The sequence below is a fragment of the Dermacentor albipictus genome, chromosome 7 (genome assembly GCF_038994185.2).
Source record: "Dermacentor albipictus isolate Rhodes 1998 colony chromosome 7, USDA_Dalb.pri_finalv2, whole genome shotgun sequence".
Lineage (NCBI taxonomy): Eukaryota > Metazoa > Arthropoda > Arachnida > Ixodida > Ixodidae > Dermacentor > Dermacentor albipictus.
The window spans coordinates 85,697,203-85,710,565 of NC_091827.1; the positions used below are offsets into that span (position 1 = coordinate 85,697,203).

The 13,363-nt window shown below is 48.0% G+C and overlaps 1 protein-coding gene across 3 annotated transcripts in view; it reads left to right on the plus strand.

Annotated features, from left to right (window-relative positions):
- LOC135899709 (uncharacterized) overlaps positions 1–13,363 on the plus strand; it is a 100,208-nt gene that overhangs the window by 13,455 nt on the left and 73,390 nt on the right. For all 3 annotated transcript variants that reach the window (XM_065429031.1, XM_065429029.1, XM_065429030.1), the window contains exon 2: positions 5,384–5,471. In XM_065429031.1, coding sequence (XP_065285103.1) covers positions 5,405–5,471 — 67 coding nt within the window. In that variant the 5' untranslated portion in view covers positions 5,384–5,404. The remainder of the gene's footprint in view (positions 1–5,383; positions 5,472–13,363) is intronic.

The following is a 13,363-nucleotide window of genomic DNA, read 5'->3' on the forward strand; positions in this document are numbered from 1 at the left end:
TGATTTGAGGTCATGTTCCGAAAACGTGGGAAGAAGGGCGGATTCTGAAATACTAGTTTGCAATGTGCAAGTATCTGGATGAGGTCTCGCTACACCAGACACTTTTGAAAAAAATGAGCTAAAATCATTAGCGGTGGCAGTGCCATTTGAAGAAAAATGAGACATCAGATCAACATGGCGATTAGCGTTTACATCACCACCTCTAAGATTGTTAATTAGGGACCATGTTTTCCTGCTGTCACAACGAGCGTCCGTGAATTTTGCTCGTAAGTTATTGCGTTTTGCTAGACGTATCATAGCATTGACCTTATTTCGAAGCTCTTTGTACCGAAGCCGCAAAGCAGTACAATTAGGACTTCTCTTTGTTTGAACCCATAACAAGTCTTTTGCTTGTATTGCCGTGAGTATTTCTGTAGACATCCAATTTTGGTCCAATTTACGTTGTTTGATTTTACAGACCCGTGTAGCTGCAAGACGGAAATCGGTGAATAGTGCTACAAAGTTGTCATAGGCGTCGCCTGGAGGAACAGTCATCAAAAAGTTATGCCAGTCGTGATTCATTACAAATTTTTCGAAAGCCAAGGGGTCAACAAATGATATTTGTTTGACTTCGTTTGGAGCGACCAAGTTGGTAGCGTCATCTGTTAGAGAGCAGCAGACCATGTAATGATCAGCAAGTTTCGTTGTAATAACGGCAGATTTGACACTTAAGTTATGTCCACGTATATTTATGTGATCTATGCAAGATGTGACAAGATGACCAGCAAGGAATTCTTCGCGTGTAGGTTCACAGATCGTGTTTTGCAAGCCCCATTTGGAAATGACGTCCAAATAATTGCCAACTGTCGTTGCTGAAGGGCGTAACGTATCAATGTTGACATCCCCAATTAGGCAAACATGGTCCATTGACGACATAGAGGCCAGGGCAGTATCAAGTTCATCCAGGAATATACGACCGTTGCAACACGGTGGGCGATAAACCGCAAGCAGAATTAGTGACAAGGAAGGTGCGCAAAGACGCACTGCCACAATTTCAGCTTGGGAAAACGAGAAAGTCAGCTCAGTTGTTGCCCATGTGTCCCGGATGAAAACTGCCACGCCTCCTCCCCTTTTAATTGGCCTAGTGTATGAAAAAACTTGGTATCCAATAATCTGATACTGATTGATGCAGGCGGACGGTATGTTAATCTCGGTAAGCACGATCGCATCGAAATAGGAGTTGAAAGGAGTAATTAAGGTCTGAAAATGGTCCCAATGTTTTCTAATACTACGAATGTTGACGTGAACAGCACGGAAGGCGCAACCATTAGGATTTGGGAAGAAACCAAGAACCTCGTTTAGATTAGTACATGTCTTGAAGGCAACTTTGTTCATGCTCATGCAATACTCTCGAGATCAGATGCCTTATTGATATGCAAAATAGGTGCATCTTCATCCCTCTTAGCCAGTATCCTGCCGTTTTTGGTCCAAACGAATTTAAATTTTGATTCTTTGCCTTTCTGCCTTGCCAGCCGATACAGTTCCCGTTGGGCACGCGAAAGATTATCGTTGAAGTAAAGCCGTGGAAAGGTACTGTCTTGAGCAAGGTCACGTAGAATTCCTCGTGCAGCGAGCCATTGCTGTTTGGCCGAAACAGTGTGCATTTGCACAAGGACTACAGGAATGGTATTGCTGCGCGCGGGAAGTCGGTGCACAGCAGAAACATCGGTCAGTTTGAATTCGGAAATGCTTAGTTTCGCCAACAGTCCTGACAAGAAGGAAGGCAAATCCTCGTTGGGGTTATATTGCAGGCCATGAATCTCGAAATTGCAGCGTCGGCTGTATTGCTCTAATTCGCTAAGTTCAGAGCCAACCTTCTCAAGCAACTCAGCCTGGGCAGCAATCTTAGAGGAGAGTGTATCTACTTGCGTGCCAAGCTCGCCGACTGCTATCTGGTTCGCAGTTACTGTCGATGACACCGATTCATATTTATCAGCAAGGGAATCGAGCGACCCCTGTATTTGTAGAACAGTTTCTGCAGTTTTTTCTCCGATAGCTTTGAAGGTCAGTAGTTCTTCCACTCGACTAGCCAACATTTCAACAGTAGTCGTCAGCCGGTCCAGTTTATCGTTTACAGTCAAAAGTTGCTGTTCAAGTACTCCATCATCCGATTTATTACCCATTGAAGGTTGCTTGACGGTTTGCGTCTTGCATGCCGGGCATACCCAAGACCCACGTTTCGCTGCCGACATTTTCGAAAAAGTTGATTCAGCGACCGCCGAGCAGTTTTTACCCAGGTGGAAAGCTTCGTTACAAACAGAGCACGTCAGAAACTTATCGTCTCGCGGCAATGGCTCAGCACAAGTGGTACAATCAGGCATTGTGGTGCAGTCGGCGGCAGAGCGACTCAGAAAAAAGAACGCGGGCAGGTGGTCGTTTCAACTCACCTGTCGACAGCAAAATAACAGATCAGTACATGGTACAGCCTTGCCGCCGACTGCGACGCGGCTCAGCGAGAGCAGTCCTTTTGTAGACGGTAGTCAGACTTGATTGGGCCGCCGAGACCAGGTGACCAAGGCGATGGGAGCGACGTAGGGCGACAGGGAATGAAGCCGATGCTGGTCCTTTGGTATCTTGATGCAAAAATCGGTGATCCAGGCAGCCAACAAGCGTCGATGCGTGTTTCCTGATAGCCGGATCGGTAGCTTTGAGTGCGTGCGCAACCGGACAGCCTGTCGACAGCAAAATAACAGATCAGTACATGGTACAGCCTTGCCGCCGACTGCGACGCGGCTCAGCGAGAGCAGTCCTTTTGTAGACGGTAGTCAGACTTGATTGGGCCGCCGAGACCAGGTGACCAAGGCGATGGGAGCGACGTAGGGCGACAGGGAATGAAGCCGATGCTGGTCCTTTGGTATCTTGATGCAAAAATCGGTGATCCAGGCAGCCAACACGCGTCGATGCGTGTTTCCTGATAGCCGGATCGGTAGCTTTGAGTGCGTGCGCAACCGGACAGCCTGTCGACAGCAAAATAACAGATCAGTACATGGTACAGCCTTGCCGCCGACTGCCGCCGACTGATGAAGGGAAGGACTGCTTCTCATCGAGAACAAGGAATATGGGCTTATTTACAGTATATAAATCAGTCTGACATGACTGCTTAAGAAAAAGTGACTCGTGCATTCGCACCACAGCAGTTTTTAAACACTCGGTCCTCCCGCGATACAAGGTGACGAATGTTCGTTTCGTCATCACAAAACTAGCCGCCTCCCGCAGGACAGCCTACGCACACAAAGGCACACACCCTCCGATGTCCGGAGCCGACGTCAGAGGGGAGCCGTTCCGGGTAGCTCGGAGCCATTCTGGGTAGCTCGTTGTCCTGCGTCCCGGTGAGCGCGCGGGAAGCAACAAAAAACGGCTTTCCCGCGGCAGCTCGCGCACGCGTAGCCGATCAGGTCCGCGCTGGGGAGTTCGGGCACAATAGTTCGCCCGCCGCTCATTCCGTCACAACGGCGATGGGGCTAGAGGATGGCGGCGGTTTCATCACAAAGCCCGCTTCATCAAACGCATCCTAGCTGAAGCGACGGAGAGTGGGGGATGCGCGTCTTGTTCCCCAGTCGTAATTGGGTGGCAATCCTGCATTGCAGCTCGCCATTCTTAACAGCCTGCTCACCTCATGTCGCTAGAGCCGCTAAATCGGGCTCCTATTCTATATGTTTCCTCACCACGCAGTGCAATCCCACTTTACTGTAGGAGTACGAAAAAAGGGGCGATTGCTCGGTGTAACGAATTCCTGACAATGAAAATCCAGCCATCCGATGGATAAATTCAGGCTGTGGAGCGCTTATTGTGGTAATTATAAATATTGAGCGGCACAAGAACAAAAACCAATTTTACAAGCATTCTGATATAGTGTATCAATAGAAAACCATCGAAAGCTGTCCGTGGAGCTGTCAGAAAAGAACGCACAAAGCCTAAATCTAGCCCGTAATTTCACGTCGGTCACGCGGAGTCAGCAACTATTCGATTTGTCGTAAATTCGCGACGCAAGGTAGTAAGGGGTTAAGAGAGCACAAGAAAAAAAAACAAGAAAAAAATTCGCCCCCATCACTCTCACCACAAGCGTAAACGTCACACCCTCACGACGTGTCCGGAAGTGCAACATGCATCCTCATTCTTCTAGGCCCTCAGCGAAGCGCAAGTGCATTATGGAACTAAATGAACGATTAATAGTCAAATGCATCAGAAAAATTGGCAATGTACGATTTACGCTCAAGCTGCACACATGATAGCTTCAGATTGTTATTTGAATATACGAGGAAAAATAAAACTGTCACACCGAAGCTGAAAGACAAAGCCGTTTTACAGCGGCCGCCGCCGCTACCTGCTCATTCTTGCTGGCCCTCCACCTAGGCAATGTGCGTTATTGCAGTAATTGAATTTCACAACGTAACATGCGCCAGAACATTTGTAACATACAACTTACGCACAACCTGCAAGACATGAGAGCATCGGATTGTAATTCATATATAAGAAAAAATACGATTCAGTTACGGGGAAACTCAAACATAAAACCTCTCGAGCTGCCGTTTGCTTTTCTGTGAGCAAAAGATTGCACGAGGCCACGGAACATCTCGACCCACTAGAGGCTAACAGCTCCACTGTAAAAACATGTAGAGTGGACGGACAACAGCGCTGGCGCTCCAGCTGCCTTTCATTGTGTAAAGTATGATATTAAGAAGTTTGACACACCTTCGCACAAAGGCGAAGGAGGGTTTCTAGTCAGGCATAGAGGTTGTGCGATTGCGTTTGTAACACGCCTCTTAACATGAGAAAAGGCGGGAATATGTACTCGAAAGACTCATTTAATTAGTTTATTAGCTCTGATGAATAGCGTTTTACTCTTGTGGTGCTTTTTTGTTCAGCGCATGTGAAAAGCACGAATTTTCTCTTCAGTTGCAAATATACAGCTTCAGTGCTATATTTCGTCAGTATTTTCTCTATTTCTTGCCTCCTTTCGATTTATGATGTTTAATAAACCAATTCGCCAAACAGCGATTGTTGTCAAAAGAGAAATTGAACGGGAGCAAAGGCATCACAAGTTAACCAGATGAGAATTTCTGGTTTGCTACCTTGCACTGGTGCAAGCGAATTTGGGTCGAAAAGTAGAAAAGTATGGAAAACGTAGAAAAAAAAAACGAGAAAGTTTACGTCATAGATGTGAACAAACTGGTCGATCGCAAAAAGCGCAGTATTGCTTCCATGAAATTTTGTTATGATTAGCTGCCTCTAAGGCTCTCCCAATTGCTCGTGATCTTAATTTCTTGCATATTTGAAACATACGTTTTGGGATTTCTCACTCTTTTGCATGTTTCCATGTTTTCGCCTTCTTTTATGTGAACAGCTATCATATTCTGCAAAAAGCATGACCACATTCAATCAAGCAAGCATCATCCTCCTTCTAATGTGTGTCGAACGGTGCATTGCTCAAGGTGAGTCCCTTTTTTTTGTACCATCGCCAAATAAGTATTTATAAGGAATCTTTTTCCGTATATTTGCTCTAGTGGGATTACGAATGAAGGCGCGATTGCTCGGTGAAGCGAATTAGGGACGTAGGGAAAATAGTGAAACTCGTGAACATAGTGAAACTCTCATAGGCCGCTTTTGCCTAGCACTTTGTCGCTATACCTAAACGAAAACGGAACACAGGGCATTCGTCAAAGAGAAGTGCATGGTAATTACCTTCAGGATGGACCATCAACCTGCTGTCTACCATATTTCCGAAAACAAGTAAACAATACAGGGAAGTAGGCGAATGAGACAAGTGAATACCCGAAGAAGTCGCTTTCAGATTAAATAAGCACTAATACTTTTAGATTTCAAATAACAGTCCCTACTGATTCACTTCAGCCCTGATTTATATTACAAGAAGCCGGAGCTCCCGTTGCGCGACTGTGAGCGACGCAATCCTTCCTGGATGGTGTCTCGTTCGAACACAACGTTACGATTGACTGCGTGGACAGTAAAGTTTTTTAATGACAGCTCGGCTCCCCCAACAGAAAGACACTTGTCTATTAGGCACATGGCCGCGCGACGTAGAAACGTAGAGATAATACGAAAGAAAATAGCGACCACTGAACTTTAACTTGTTATTCGTAGAGCGAAGTCTGAGGAATCCAACATCTCTGCATGCGTGGATCAGTCACGTTAAAAAAGTTCGAAGGCGATTCAAGCTCCAGTTGAATTCAACGAAACGCAACCTCTGTCTGAGCGAGTTCGGGATGAGATAGGGGCAGATTCGCTGAACACGGTTGTTTATCGCATCATGCCTTACCTGAGGTTAGCAGGAGGCGCCTCGGACGGAATTGCGATAGCAAGTATATGGACACTGCAGGCGCATTTTTCGTGGTCGCCACACGTTGTTGCTGTATGTGCGAGTGACAGCAGGCAAGAGAAGCCGTCGATCGCGGCTCACCCTGGCGCGCGCGAAGGAGAAAGCGGTGAGCAAACGCGCCGTTTTCCGTCGCGCGCAAGCCCGGGGTGGGGGAGGGGGGGGGAGCTTATGGGAAGTAGAGAGGGCGGGGCGGCTTGGCGCTCCAGCAGCAACTGCGCATTTCGCGACCAGCTGCGAAGGGAACTGACGATCGAGGGAAGGGGGAGGTGCGGGAGGGAGGCGAGGGGGTGACTTCGTCTCCGCCAACATGTGCGTGCTTTGCACGTCCACCCATGGTCACGCGCGCCGTATCTCGAAAGGAGGAGGAGGAAAAACTTTATTTGCTCTAATTGGGTATAAATTAGCGGTGGCAGATGTGGTCGGCCATCTTCACGGTCTTCTTCCCCATCTGCGCAGGGTCGACGCCCCTACTCCAGGGCACCACTGAGGGTGGCTACTCGGCGAGCGTGCCTTAGTAGTCCATGCTGGACTTTCGGGTCGCTGCTGGAGAGCACCCTCTCCCACTGCTCCGCACTCGGGTCTTTTATTTGAAGGAATTGTTGATTCTGAACGCATTCCCATGTAATGTGGTATAAGGTGGGCTTGGCGCCGCACCAGGGGCAAATGTCTCTATACTGGGTGGGAAACATCTTGCTTAGTGTGTTTAGGTTTGGACATGTTCCTGTTTGCAGCCTCCTCCAAGAGGTTGCTTCATGCTGATTTAGGCTGTTGTGGGGTGGAGGGTATTTGATTCGGACCCCCTTATAGTAATTCAAAATGTCTGAGTAGCTTGCGTTGACTGGTATGGGTTCCTCAGGGTCGGTGCTTATGGCCGCTCGGTTTGTGTGCTCTCGAGCAGCCTTGTCCGCCCTTAGGTTCCCTTCTATTCCAGCGTGTCCCGGTACCCAGAAAATTGTATGCCTGACTTTGTTGTTAGCCCTGCAGGAGCGGAGGATGTGAAGCGCTCTGCGTCCTTTTCTGCCATTCATGTAATTCCGACACGTAGTTTGCGAGTCAGTGAGTATTGTTAAAGACCTTTCGGATCGGTAGCCCTCCACTGCCGCTAAAGCTGCGGCTATTTCCTCAGCTTCCGTTACCGAGCAGTCCTTCATTGACGCGCTGCTGATCTCTTTGTAGTCCTGGCTTATTACTATCGCAGCTGTCTTTACTATGTTTGTGCTCTTTGCTTGGCGTATACTGCAGTATCTGTGTATACTGTTGTGTTTTTTGTGGCCAGGTACTTTTCGACGTATTTCGCCCTTGCGTCCCTTCGCGCCGTGTGGAGGTTTGGGTCCATGTTTTGGGGTAGGGGGCTAACAGTGTATGTTTTCCGACATTCATCAGGAATTCCCTCCGTTCTTTGGGTTTCTTTGGTTTCTTTGCGATGTGTTCGTGTTTGCTTGTGCGCGCTGACACCATAGTTGTTAATTCCGTTAGTAAGCGAATGTTCCCATGTTTATACGTCCAATAATGCTACTATTCTCACTTCGTATAGCAATATACTAATTTACAATCGCAATCGATGCTTTGCCTTCTAGGCGAAACTGCGACGTTTTAATGCACGTCTTCGAGATCGGCGTACATTTTCACGAATGATGTCTTAATTATTATAAATAATTTTGTGGATTTGGGTGTCAAAACTACGATCTGATTATGTGGCACGCAGTTATGGAAGAACTGCGCCATCGGCACAACGGTTTCAGTGCCAGGCTTCTCTGCTAGGTGTCCTGCATTCGAATCCGACCGCTGGACAATTTCATTGACTTAATCATTAAAAAATCACAATATTATCATAAGGGCGAAACGATGTATGTGATAGCTACATTACAGAATTTTACGGGAAGTAAGGCTCGTAGCTTTAACTTCAGCATGCATCACAGGAAGTAAGCGTAAGCTGGCTAAGTAAACACACGTGATGTGAGCTGTGCAGACACATATGGACAGAAAAATCTGGGAGACCACGAGTAGCATGGGATAGAACTAATGGTTCTTGTCGGCATTCTCTCCTTGTGTCGGCCTTGTGTTCATGTACAGCGGCGTGCTCACGGCCGGCACGATTTGCGCTTACTTCGTGCGCGAACTACAGGGTTTTGTTAGTTATGTCGCTTAGTCTCGGCCTCCTGCTTCTGCATCGCCGCGTCTGGGCGTACCCGGCGTTGAGATGCAGCGTGCGCCGCACATGCTGCAGGACGTTCTTCCTGCGTCTGGTCCACGGAGTCGTCTTGGCGCTTTATGTGTGTCCTCCTTGCTTCTATGCGATTAGCGTTTCACAGCTGCTTCTCGGCTGACGTTCTGACAATTGACACTCGGATACATTTTCATGCAATGTGAGAGACACGGTGCTTCGTTGGAAAAATCTCGCACCGACAGCTACTACCATGGCTACTATAGGAGCCAAAAAAACGGGGACACAAGCTGGCAGGATGTGCGTATTGCTCAGCAGACCGTAAATATGATCGCTTAGCGCAAACGAGGAACAAAGGCAGGAAACAAGGGGTGGGCCAACGGTGAGGCTGGAGGTCTTACCTTATATGCACCGTGTAACCCACAACTTAAAGAATGTTGCAGGCAGACATGGGGTGCTAGTCGTATTCTCTGCACCACGCAAGCTCGACCAGCTGTATACACGCATTGTTTCTAACCGGAGCAATACAGGCGGTTGTTATAAAATACATGCCAAGACGTACACAGAACGTGCTACCGGTGTTCTGTGTGAGTTTGTGCTGTCTTGCGGCAAGAGATATATCGGCAAGACTGGGCGATGTGTAAACGAGCGTGTGCGGGAACATGAGGCAAATGCGGAGCACATTTTCCCAAGTAGTGCAATACACACCTATGTAAGCCATGACTGAGCAAGATACGGAATCGAGGAAAAAGCAGGGACGCCACGGCAAGTGAACTGTTAGGGGCGTTTCACATTAAAGAGCGAGGTTCAGCTTGTATTAGCGAAACATCAGTTTTACTTCTGGAAGAAGAACGAAGGTTTTCTGATAGCCGGCTGGGATTAGGGTGTTGCGCGATTGAAGCTGTTCGGCATGTTGCGCATACCCTTGCATGTATATATTGGATGTTATACAATATAGAATAAGCAGTCGAATGTTAGCCCTCCCCTTGTTCCCTTCCTTCCTGGCTTGCGCTCAGCGATTATATTTATGGTCTACTGAGCGATATAAACCGACTAGCCGAGCAGAATTTGACTTCTGAGGGTATGCATAGCTGTATTAGAATTCCCTGCAGCAAGCTAATCTGTCTAACCTGAATTCTTAGCATAGATTTCTCTGCGACTGTGAACCCTTCTGTGTGATTGGAACACAAATACGTCTCCGTCCGTCCGTCCGTCCGTCCGTCCGTCCGTCCGTCCGTCCGTCCGTCCGTCCGTCCGTCCGTCCGTCTGTCTGTCGGTCGGTCGGTCGGTCGGTCGGTCGGTCGGTCGGTCGGTCGGTCGGTCGGTCGGTCGGTCGGTCGGTCGGTCGGTCAATTGATTGAGTGGGTCAAGTTGCCTACCTATTTGGGCTACTATGTTTATGCTTCACGTAGCGGTGCCGTCATGGTCGTTCTATTGTCGTGAACCTAGCTACGTCATAAAATACTTTTGTCATGCCGTGGCCGTTTTGCCTTCTACCCCGACCCAGTGAACCAAGTTGTCTTATAGATTGAATCACTGGGCGTGGGGTCGTGGTCGCTTGCATCGTAATTAAAACTTTGACATCCGACATTCGCCATGCCGTCGCCGTCACAGTCATCATGCATTTGTTCTCACATCGCCTTATTTATGCCATCGTGCTCATTCAATGATCATCATTCAAGCTTCGTTATCTGACTCTCGTCATTCCGTCATTGTGATGCCTTGTACTCCGAGCCAGGGGTCGAAGTTGTCGCATAGCTTAGTCTACTAGGTTTGTGTTCGGAGTCATAACGCCATCGTGGTCGTTGCATTGCTGTTATTGCAGCTTTGTCATCCGACTCGTGTCATGCCGCCGTCAACACGCCATCGTTGCTGCACAGTCGTCGTCATGGCATCGTCGCGATGCGGTCGCTTTATCCGTGTCATCACCTCACTAACGTGATCGCACTGTAGTCGTCCCTTAAGCGTCGTCGTCCCGTAGGCGTCGTACCGCCTTAGTTGTTCTGTCGACGTCAAGCTTCTTTCGTAATTGTATTGTAATCATAATGTCGGGATTTATTCATGGCAATGCTACCTATGTCACGACGTCATCGTTAGACAGTCGCTATCATGACTCATTTGTCAGACAATGCCATCATGGCCATATCATCATCGTCACTGCAGCTTTGTCATCCGACTCTCGTCATGCCGCGTTCGTCACGCAGTCGTCGTCATGTGTGTTTCTCGATAAAGCTATCATCGCTCTAGTGTCATCACACACTATCGTCAACCCATTCTCGTCATGCCGTTGCCATGGCATCGTCATCATATAGTCGTCGTTACGAACGCGTTGCCATACCGTCGTAGGGATTCCGTGGTGGTGTTCCATCATCATGGTTGTAACTTCGACATCAGCCTTTCATCATGCCGTCTTCCTGAAACCATCTTCGCCATATAGCTTTCGTGATACAGTCCTTTTCACGCCATTCTCATCAAAAACTCGTCGTTACCCATTATCTTCACGCCGTTGCAATGACACCGTCATTACTGCATCAACGTCATACAGTCGTCGTCACGCATTCGTTGTCATACCGTCGTAGGGATGCCATCGCGGTCATTTCATCGTCATCGATATAACTTATACATCCGACTCTCGTCATGCTGTTGTCGTCTGCACCTTTGTCGTCACGTCATCATTTTCAGGCTCTCGTTTCACAGTCATCACTTCAGGAGCATCATCCCATCGTCGTCATGTCGCCGTCACCATATCCCTTTAGTCGATGAAACGACGTGATTCCTTCTTCAATCTAACTTACTCACGGTGTCGTCATTCAATTGTGATAATACCCATGTTATCATTGCGTCATTGTCACATAGGGGCTATGATGCACCCTTGGTTTTATTGGAAGATCAGCCGCCTGGTACCGCTTCTTAAGCCTGCAAGTCTCCCTTAGAGATTACTTCAAATCGACCACTTGCGCTGGCAAGTTGCGTTGGGAAGGTCATGGAGCGAATGATCCTCGCCAGACTTGAGTCGTACCTTGAACATTACCAAATCTGCCCGGACGCCATTGCTGGTTTTCGACGTCACCAATGTTCTATCGACAGCGTTATCGATCTGGTAATCTATGTTCAACACGAAAAGACGTGTAAGAGGTTATCTGTCGCAATGTTCTTAGATATAAAGGGAGCCTACGACAACGTTCTTCATGACGCCATACTTGAAGCATTGGAATCGGTGGGCCTAGGTGGTCCATTATATCGTTGGACTCGCAGTTATTTACATAGACGGTCTCTATTTCTTAACACTGAAGCTGGCCCAACCTCGCAATATTATACGCGTCGTGGAGTTCCACAAGGCGGTGTCTTGAGTCCCACGCTTTTCAACCCTGTGCTCATTCGTCTCGTGGAACGACTTCGGAACACAGTTAAAATATCAATGTATGCCGATGGCATCTGCGTCTGGTCATCTGGTGTGACACGCCCGCAAGTCCGCGCCATGCTTCAAAAAGCTACCACGTCAACATCGGCGTAATTAAATGAACAAGGCCTCAAGATCTCGCCAGAAAAATGCGCATTGGTCGCGTTAGCCGAAAGCCAATGAGATCATACGATGTCTCTATCGACGGTCAAAGCATACCTTATGTCAAGACGCACCGATTCTTAGGCGTAATCATTGATCGTGACCTCTGCTGGAGTCCTCATGTGGCCTACCTAAAGAAGCGCCTGACGGATATCTCTAATGTGTTTGTGTGATGTAATGTGTGACAGATATCTCTAAAATTTCTTGGAGGAATTATCTGGGGTACTCCAGTACATGCAATGATGCAACTGTACAGGACGCTCTTTTTTGGGTATTTGCCATACAGCTTGCCTGTGCTGACCAACACGTGCAGAAGTAATATCCGTACACTCGATAGCGTCCAGTCCCAGGCACTTATAGTGTGTCTTGGATTGCCTCGGTGTTCTTCAACGGCTGAAACAATTGCCATTGCACACGATTTCCCAGCCTAGATCCATATAGTCATGGAAGCACTCAGAGTACACGTAAGACACCTTACCCGAGCCCCTGCCCATCATCTAGTCTCACTGCCAGAGGATCGACCATGTGCTTCCTTTTTTGAAACAGTCCTGCCTTATCGTGCATACCTTCCATCAGGCTATACAGCTCCAGCAAAAAGTTCCGTTTCCACCATGGTGCTTGGCTCAAGCAAAGGTTCGACTAATGGTACCAGGAATACGAACAAAAGCCGAACTCTCGTCTCCAGCGCTCAAGCAGCTTTCACTGTTCTTGCTGTACGAGACGTACAACGAGCATCATCATCTCTATACTAAAGGTCCAACCACGGTGAATGGGTCTGCAGGATCAGTGATATTTCCTGCAAAACCTTCCACCATAAAGATTCGACTATCTCACCAGACTACATCGACTGCCGCGGAGCTTGCTGCTATTCGTTGTGCACTTCGTGTAATTTCTGAAGAACTACCCAAGAAATGGAACGTGTTCACTGACTCCAAGGTTGCTCTTCATTGTTTGGCTTCTGCCTTACGCCGAGGACCCCACGAACAACTAGTTCTAGAAATCAGACTGCTGCTTCACCACCTCGTCGGGCAAGGACACGACATCACGTTGCAGTGGATTCCAAGCCACTGTGGCATAATGGGCAATGAACATGCCGGCGCAGCAGCACGATCTGCACACGAGGAGGGCTTGCAAGACTTCATTCCATTCTCAAGAACAGACGCTGCAACTAAAATTTGTGTGCTTGCAAATGAAGCCATTAAAACTTTATGGAACACACCAAGCTTAAAGCATACACGTCTACACCGACTGGACCCATCCCTTT